Here is a 9,797-nt window from a genome sequence, read left to right on the forward strand (position 1 = left end):
GAACACAGAGTCCTCAATGGAGGAGCTAGAGAAAGTACCTAAGGAGCTGAAGGGGGCTGCTACCCTGTAGGTGGAACAACAATATGAACTAACCAGTACTCCCTGAGCTTGTGTCTCTAGCTGCATATGTAGCAGAAGATGGCCTAATTGGCCATCACTGGGAAGAGAGGCCCCTTGGTCTTGCAAACTTTATTATGACCCAGCACAAGGGAACGCCTGGGCCAAGTAGTGGGACTGGGTAGGTAGGGGAGTGGGGGGGGTATAGGGAACTTTCGGGATAGCATTTGAAATGTAAATAAAGAAAATAATAATAAAAAAATAAAAAATAATAATAATAAAATGAAAAAAAAAGTATAACAATCAACTAAATGAAAAGTGGGGGGGAAAAAAAACAGGAGGAAATATCTGCACATTATAGATCTGAGAAGGAGTTAATATCCATGATATATAAGGAACTCAATAGAAAACAAAAGCAATAAATGAAAGAATTCTTAAGCTAATTTGTGGCAATCTCCAAAGTTACAAACAGCCACAGGGTATATGCAAGGGAAGTATAAACAAAACCATAGCAAAACAACACCCACCATATATTAGGATTGCCAAGAAAAGCACAAACACTAACCAAGGTCTGCTGCAAATGTGGTGGAAAAGGATCTTTGTGCACTTTGAGGCATGATGTAAACTGGTACAGCCATTACAACAGCAATTTGTATAAAGTTTCCCCAAACGAAAACCAGAACTCAGGTGAACCAGTAATCCCACTTCTGGATCTTCACTTACCAAAGGAGAAAAAATTACTATCTCAACGAGGTATGCTGGTGACAAATACCCCATGTTCACTGAAAGATTAGTAGAAATAGCCAAGACATGCAAACAACATGTGTGTGGCAATAGGTGAATGGATAATGTGTATTTGTAATTTTCAATTGTAAAAGAGAAAGAAACCTGCTATCTGAGAGCTAATGTTTATGAAACTGGTCACAGAAAGGTAGATACTGTATGTGGCATGCATATTGCTACTATACTCTGATTGCATTAAATATTGTAAGTAATTAGTAAGAAAGCTGTACTCATAGAAACAGAATGGTGTATTCAGAAACTAGAAAATGGAGGAAATAGGGAGATGGAAGCCAAAGAATATAAGCTTTCAGATGCATGACATATAGCATGGCAAACAACAGATAATAATGTATAACATGCTTAAAATATGCTGACATTTTCTACACTCTTACCAACATACACACTAGCTCTATGAGGCAATGGATATGTAAATCATCTTTTATTATTTGTAATTATGTATTTGTATCTGGGTTGTGTATGTGAGTGCAGGTGCCACGGGAGGCTAGAGGCCATCAGATCCAGATCCCTAGAAGTAGAGTTGTAGGTGTCTGTGAGCCACCTGTCATGGGTGTTAAATTCCAGCCCCGTATAAACTACCTATCTTGAATCTGGTAACCAATTTTCACCATGTACCTGCTTCAAAACATCATATTGTACACCCTAAATATATACACATTCATTTGTCAATTACACTCAGTAAAGCTAGGAAAACAGAACAGTCTTTAAGTCAGTCTCCTTACATAAAGCTACTATCATTTATTCAGTCACTGTCAACGTGTTTACTACATCAGATGAAAAACCGCCCTACTCAAACCTGGATGAGGTAGGAAAAATGGTGGGAGAAGAAGTAATCAGCAGATGCCTGGGGGAAAACAGCTAAACAGGAGAGAAAGAAGGAGAGGTCATGAAAATGGGAGGAAAAGAATGCTTTGGGAAAGCTAATTACAAGCATGAGGTTCTAGATCATTCAATTTTAAAATTTAGATGATTTTTCTAGACAGATACCACATACCAAAGTTAAATCAAGACCAGATACCCTATCTAAACAGTCCCATAACCTCTAAGGAAATAGAAACAGTCATGAAAAACCTCCCAAGCAAAAGAAGCCCAGGACCAGGTGGCTTTAGTGCAGAATTCTACCAGACCTTCAAAGAAGGCCTAATACCAACACTCCTTAAACTATTCCATAAAAATTAAAACAAGGAACACTACCTAATTCATTCTATGAAGCCACAGTTGCTCTGGTACCTACACCACATAAAGTTCCAACAAAGAAAGAGAACTTCAGACCAATCTTACTTATGAATACTGATGCAAAAACTACCCAATAAAATTCTTGCAAACTGAATTCAAGAACACATCAAAGCCATCATTCTCCACAATCAAGTAGACTTCATCCCAGGGATGCAGGGATGGTTCAATATACAGAAATCCCTCAATGTAATAATACATGATATAAACAAACTCAAGGAAAAAAGCCACATGGTCATCTCATTAGATGCTGAAAAGCCTTTGACAAAATACAATACCCCTTCATTTAAAAGTCTTGGAGAGATCAGGAATCAAATTAAACAGAGAAAAACTAGAAGCAATCCCACTAAAATCTGGGACAAGACAAGGTTGCTCACTCTTTCCCCATCTACTCAATATAGTACTTGGAAGTTCTAGCTAGAGCAACTAGACAACAAGAGGAGATCAAGGGGATACAAATTGGAAAGGAAGAAGTCAAAGTATCACTATTTGCAGATGATAAGATAGTATACATAAGTGACTCCCAGCAAAGTGGCAGAATATAAAATTAACTCAAACAAATCAGTAGCTGTCTTTTGGGAGAGAAGCAGAAGAGATTAGGAGTTCAAGGTCATCCCATCCTCAACTACATAGTGAGTTTGAGGTCAGCTAGGGCCACAACTCTGTCTGTCTGTCTGTCTGTCTGTCTGTCTGTCTGTCTACCTATCTGTATAAATAGACAGATTCATATATATAAACTTTAAGGAAATTCTTATTTAGTAAATAAAGAATAAGAAGTTGCAGACATAGATGGTCAGCACCAAGAGTGTGACTGTTTTCAGGCAGGGTCTCACTATGTAGTCTAGGCTGCCCCAGCACTCATCTTGTTCTGGCTCTGCTTCCTAAGTGTGGGGACACAGGTGCACTGGCACAGCTTGCTTACAAAATAGTTCTTTGCTCAAGATGATTTTGTTCCCTTGGACAAAGCAATCCTTCAGGGGTTAAAAAACCAGGAAGAAGAATCCCTGGTTCCCCAGAGCTTTAGCTTGCTTACACCCATGCTTTTAAGCCAAGTTTCAACTTCTCAACAATGATGCCTTGGATTGTTTCCTACCAAGTTGTAGTTTCTAACCATCTCCAAGCCTTACAGCCATGTTTCAGTGATGCCACCTTACTTGATTCTAGTTCTCATGGAGCTGCAATCATTCTCTCTCACCCTTATAGTGGAACTCCCACAATAACATGTACATGCCATTCCCAGCTAACAGACTTACCAACAGGGAACAACTGAGTAGGTATATCCTTCTAACAACATGGCTGCCAACAGTTCTTTGTGTGCTTAAAACTACCCCAAAAGTGGTTTATCTCTAGCAACTGACCACTGAATGAATCAGAGGCTAAGGTGAAGATCCCTCATTGCATAATATGTGAGTCTACCTTCACATTCAGCAAGGCATTAATGAAATCTGTCGTTGTCAACAGGACAGAATTAGACCATCTAGACATTCTAGGAGACTGGATGAAGGGTACAGTTTTCTACCAACACCTAGACAACACTATCAATATAAAATGAAACTCCTTGGGTTTACCCAAAACCAAACATTCCTTTGCCTCATGTAATAATTTCCTGCTGTAAATCCTCCCTAGTTATAAAACAACTATTCTTAAGCATTTCCTTATAACCTTTCATCCAGCCATGGTAGGTATTTTATGATACGCTATGACATCCTATGCACTGGAGTACCACAAATGGCATGGGAGAAAAGAAGTTCTAGTTACAATAAAAACTAAAAATCATCCCTTCTTTGTACGGCATTAACATTACTAAATGTATTACTCAGGTCAATGTAGAACAAGCAGATCTATACATGGCTTTCCATTCTGTTGCCAATAAAGAACAAAAACAAAATACAAAATACAAAGGCGCTCTCCTCTTCCTTTTACCTGCTGTTATTTACTTCTCTTATTTACCTACTCCAGTTTCCAGGGGAGGAATGAGTTCTGCATCTGACAACATTTCATCATCTAGATTAAGCCTGAGGTGCTAAGATTATTTCATTGTCTTTTTAAGTAATGGACTCATTAGTTCTCATGGATATTGATTAGTACAGGAAAATACATTACATACTAATTAATGAGACTGTCTCAGTAAAAGGGAAATGTTGCATAAGGTTAATTTGGTTTTATTAATGAAAATGGTTTTATATGAAGTTTCAGATAATGTAGTGCATGAACAAAATTCAGGTTGAGAACAGGCCTATTTGGTAATGCTATAATTTCTTTACAAAAAGAAAATTCTATTGGTTAAAAATAGACAAAGAAAGGAAAGGATGTCTCTTGCAGTTAAAACAAAATTTAACTTAGGACACACACACACACACACCCACACACCCCAAGGATGCTCAGTGGAAGAATGCTTACTTAGTATGTACAAAACCCTGGGCTAGATTCCAGTACCAAAGACTAAACCAAAGAACTTCATTCTAGAGTATACTAACCCCAGGATGCACACAATAGCTGTACCTGCATTGTAGTATCACCCTACAGTTTGGTTCTTCAGGTAGTAAATTCTCCTTTTCATAATACTTTCCCCCCAAGTTCCGTTTTGGAGGATTTTACTTAGATAACATCATTTATTTATGTAACATAAAGGGCTTGTTACTACATAAATAAACATTAAAAAAATTTAAAGGTACCCCAGTTTGTTAGGTCAACTTAAATGAAAGAGATATACAGCATGAAACTCACCTGGAGCAATAAACTGTTTAACATTGGTGGATCTAGACTTGTCAGCCACACTGGCCATGAAGCAGCCCTTGGGCACAGTCCATTCATTAGGTCTGATGTTTCTGTCCCTGTCTTCTGCTGTCTCATATACTTCTATGTGAGGGGGTTTCTCAGTTAGATTCTTGCTGTAATGACTTAGCCCATACTGTGCAATCTGGATTGGGTAGAAATAGCCTTGAGGCCCCCACTGTGTAGATAATGGCACACCTATAAAAAACAAACAACGGATCACTAAACCTAGACACAGAGGAGTCATTCTGAGGACCACTCTTCACTGTTCCACTTCTGGGGAATGTTTTAGGGTTATCTGCAACTCTGAAGCTCTTTTTCTGCTTTAATGCGGTGTGTTTTGTTCTCTGATTGTACATTATTGTACGTCTTTGTAATCACTTTTTTTTCTTTTTTGCCACCACATGCACTTTATTGAATCCACAGTGGACAGATATGTGAAGTAACATTTGCATATGCATAGGGTTAAGGGTCAAGGCTTCAGCCTAGGGGGAGGGCCAGATGTGGACCGTGGAGCACAGGGCAGCTAGAATCCAGAATGTGGCATTCTTTGTGAAAAAGATTGAAAGACTACCACAGAGGTGGTAGAGAAAAGGATGCAGATGATGACCATAAGGATGCTGAAGATCAGGGAGCTGATATTCAGGCACTTGGCAGTGGAGGCATAGATCACATTGCCCACCATCTTCCTGTCCCTGGGCTTCACAGAGTAGGCATAGGCAATGAAGCCCAGGCAGCAGGCGTTGAAGAAGAGTATATTGAACAGGGACCAGACCACATGATCAGGCACAGACACCTCTCTGGGCATGTTGATCATGGTGGTCCTCACAACAGCTGTGTTGTTGGGTTCCCCCAGCTCAGTCACCCGGTACTCTTCTTTGATAAGTGATAAAACATTTAATGTTGGGGAATTACACTTGGAGAAAGAATTCAGGTGCTAGACAGCTTACCAGTAGCCTGGGACTCCTTGCCCACCTAATCCCTGTATCAGCACAGTTTTTATTGCTACATATATGTGTTTCTGTGATAGCAGAGACTAAACTCCAGGCCTTGCACATGTTAGGCAAACACTGTATCATGGAGCCACATCCCTGGCCTAGTACCTATGTTGTTTTGAAGCACAATTTCTAGAGTTTTATACCTTGACCTCACTAATGAGACTCTGAGGCAGATTAATGGAATAAGCCTATTTATTCAGTCTGGTCTTAACTGCTGCCCTTACCTCACACCAACTGGAAAGCTTCAACAGGTTTACAGTTTACCTGTTCCTACTTGCTGAGACAGAGCAACTATGAAAGTTTCTTCCCATTGTGCGATATAGTGGTGTACAGCTAACATTTTCAGTTTCTTAGTCCTTAACATAATCAAGCTAGAAAAATCCAAGTACAGCAAACAGATACCTACCTTCAACTCCACTTATACATTTGACTCTGTCTCGGACTTCCACATTGTAGCCTTCAAAGGACATGAACACACCGTCAGGGTGATAAGGTGACCTCTGTGCATAGACTTTGGAATAGCTATGAGAGAATTCAAATCGATCATAGCCATCATACTGGACCACCTTTCCATAAACATCAAAGTATTTCTCTACCCAAGTGAATGGAAGAAAAACTTCATTCCCCTCTCGTCTCCCTTTAATTGTGTGTTCATCGTTTATGAGACAGTCAATCTCTTCATATTTGAGCCCTAACACCTTGCTTCCCCCATTGTTATTGAAGCCCCCAACAACAGGGGGTGCCTTCTGTTGTTCCTGAGGAAATGCCTCTTCTGACTGCTGTTTGGCTATGTGGTTGGCATAGTGGTTACTTTCAGATGCTGCTGATCTTTTTTCTAATCCATCCACTCTGAATCCACTACTCAAGTGCCGAGGAAACTGGATTGCTTTGTCGCTGGAACACTTATTCCACAAAAGTACTGTGACCAAAGTGAATAGCGCACAGATGATAATCAAAGTCTTATAGTTGACCCGAGCTGCCAAACAACGCATATTCAGACCATACCTATGGAGGCAAGAAGAAAATCATGCAGAGTTATTACTGACATTTTAAAGGTAAGTTCATTTAAAATATATTCATTCAATGTGCAGTCAGAACATTTTATCAAATGCATGTTCAAAATTATGAACTCAAACTTCTCAGCATAGGTGAAGATAAGAGGCACTCTGCTCAGCACAAACCTAAAGCAGAGATATCCAAATTTTCATTCAGTGTTCCTCTGGTATCTCAACAGTGTTTGCTATGCCCCTAAACTTAAAGCAACACTCAGGAGGCAGAGGCAGGCAGATCTCTGTGAGTTCAAGGCCAGTCTGTTCTACAGAGTTGAGTTCCAGGACAGCCAGAGCCACACAGAGAAACTCTGTCTTAAAAGAAACATCTTACAGTTCTAGTATTAAAGAAGTTAAGACCAAAGAACTGGTTTAAGGCCCTCACTGGCCGCTCCCCTTCAATCTGTTCTGAGCCTCCCTTCCTCCCTTACATGCTGGCAGGCCTTCTAGACCTAGACTGTAAGTTTCCTTATCTCTGTTCATTTATGAATGATCTCACCCAGGCCTCATGCCTTAACTGGAACTTGCATGCTGAGTATCCCAAATTCTCTATCTAAGTTAGATTTCCTCTGTAACTACAGAGACATATATACCCAAGAGTCAACCCAAGTAACTGGCATCTTTAGTTGTAAGCCAAATAAGCTCACAGCTTCATCCAGATCTTCTTCAACCTACTTACCCTTTAATTCCTTGTTGCTCACTTGAGACCCAAATGACCAACTTCACTACTGTCACAATTATAAGCTGTGGTCACTTTTCACCTTCAGCACTAGCCAAACTGGCCCTCTTCTACCCATGCCTAGTATTATATCCCCAAGTCTATTTTCAATATAACAGTCAGAATACTTTTAAATTTAAGCCAGATAATGCCATTCCAGTACTATGAAGGGAGAAGACACTGATGTTGGCCCTGTTGGCCATTGGCATATCAGTCAGCTATGATGATATGAAGGGGTCCCAGGGGAACATGGGAAATTATGTGTTAGTTCTATGTGTGAAGTATGGAACATGAGATTATTCAGAGTAAACGATGTAAAGCATAGTCTATGTTTGCCACAGTTGCTCTGTAATTTAATATGCAGTATGATTCCACAATTACTTATTTTGTTTGTAATCTCTTCTCACTTTCTCTGCAATATACCTTTTAAGCAGGATAAAAGGAACAAATGCCCAAATAAAAATATTTTATGAAAAATTAAATGATGAATTTCAGTTAAAGTTAATAGAGAATATATAATCCACTAATTTCTTCCAAGAGAAGGTAAGCTTTAGACCTCTTTTCTTAAGTTGAATGCAACCCCAACATTTTTTGAGCTTTATTTTTAATTATTTGTAAGTGTATATGCTCTGTATGGGTATGTGCACGAGTGTGGGTACCTACAGAGGCCAGAGTGCCTGGTTCCCTGCAGCTGGAGTTACAGGTGGTTGTAAGCTATCTAATATGGGTTCTGGGAATTGTTCTATGGAAGAGCTCATATCCACTGAGCCATCTCTCCAGCCCTTTTGTTCCCACCCTTAACAGTTTGGCAGGATGTAGATTGTGTTCGGATTAGCTTCAAAGTCTTAGGGCAGAACTGTACAATCTTAAAATAGTAAGGGTTACTGGTAAAGTTTGAGTGCAGTCCAATAGCTGTCACTATGAAAGACTTCATTAAGGAACTTTTGTTCATCTTATGAATTCCAGTTTTCATGCTGGCTGATTATTTCTGTACCAGATGTGCAAGTTCTATCTGACAGTTTGCCCTCCTGTGGCTTAATGGAAGTACGACGGTCTTTGTAGCTCTCTACATGTTACAGAGTTCCTTTTTAAAAATAAAGTTCTCTGTGGATACTTCTGTTTATTGCATTGGCATTTTTCCTGGTTATCTTGCCTATTTTTCTGACATTATCCTCACATGTCTGATGACCTCTTATTAGATTCTCTCCATTACTGTGAAGATGGTCTGCTTTTTGGCTAGACTGTAGGGATGGGGGGTGGAGAGAGCTATCAGAGGTGAGGGCCAGAAGGTGCTAACAGCAGCACTTCTAGCGAAGAACAGGAAAGCAGCAGCCCCTCTAACTGTCAGAACAAACATGGCTTTGGAAGCCTGGCCATTTCCAATTTCTCTATAGAAAGTCTGTCTGTTGTTTCACCTGGAATTAAGCCAGTTATAGGCAGTCAAGAGCAGGAACAAGTGAAGTCTGTAGGAGTAAACAGAAGGTACAACTGGGCCTGTTCAACTGTCATCCACTTAGTCACTTAAGTCTATTCATTTCTGATCCCTAGCCATGTTAGTTCAGTGGAACATCAAAAAGGAAAGGAGGCAAAGATGTGTGCATGTCCTGAAAATATACACAGAACTAGAAAGCTGGGAATGTAATACAAGCTGAGTATCTGAAATGTTTGAGACCAGAAAAGTTTGGCTCTCTCCTGGTCTTTGAATTTCTGCATGCATGTGCTATTTTGGAAGTGGGACTCAAATCTTGCCACAAAATTCATTTGAATATGTGTGTATGTGTGTGTACACATACATATATACACACACACACATATATATACACACGTATGTAAAAATATTATGAGAGAAAGCCTGAAAATGAACTTTATATACTTTAAAATGTATTTATCCTATATGTATGTTCTCGTACACCATGTGTCGTGTGCAGGTACTCTCAGAGACCAGAAGAGGGTACTGGATACCTTGGAACTAGAGCTGGTAGGGGTGAGATGCTTGATTCAGGTGCTGGAACTCCAAACCAGGTCCTCTGCAAGAGCAGTAAGTGCTTATAACTACTGAGCCGTCTTACCAGCTCCAAATTTTTTTTTTTTTTTTTAAAATAAAGATTTGTTTATTTTATATATGTGAGTACACTGTCTTCAGACGCACCAGAAGAGGGCGTTGAA

At 39.7% G+C, this 9,797-nt stretch overlaps 1 protein-coding gene and 1 pseudogene across 1 annotated transcript in view; both read right to left on the minus strand.

Moving 5' to 3' along the window:
- The window catches only part of Glce (glucuronic acid epimerase), a 67,276-nt gene that overhangs the window by 5,904 nt on the left and 51,575 nt on the right, over positions 1-9,797 (minus strand). Inside the window, exons 3-4 of the mRNA XM_021206471.2 lie at positions 6,271-6,869; positions 4,819-5,064 (exon numbers count right to left, since the gene is read on the minus strand). Of these exons, the coding sequence (XP_021062130.1) occupies positions 4,819-5,064; positions 6,271-6,856 (832 nt within the window). The 5' untranslated portion in view covers positions 6,857-6,869. The remainder of the gene's footprint in view (positions 1-4,818; positions 5,065-6,270; positions 6,870-9,797) is intronic.
- LOC110327539 lies at positions 5,393-6,204 on the minus strand (annotated as a pseudogene).

This window comes from Mus pahari, chromosome 10, assembly GCF_900095145.1.
Source record: "Mus pahari chromosome 10, PAHARI_EIJ_v1.1, whole genome shotgun sequence".
Taxonomy (NCBI): domain Eukaryota; kingdom Metazoa; phylum Chordata; class Mammalia; order Rodentia; family Muridae; genus Mus; species Mus pahari.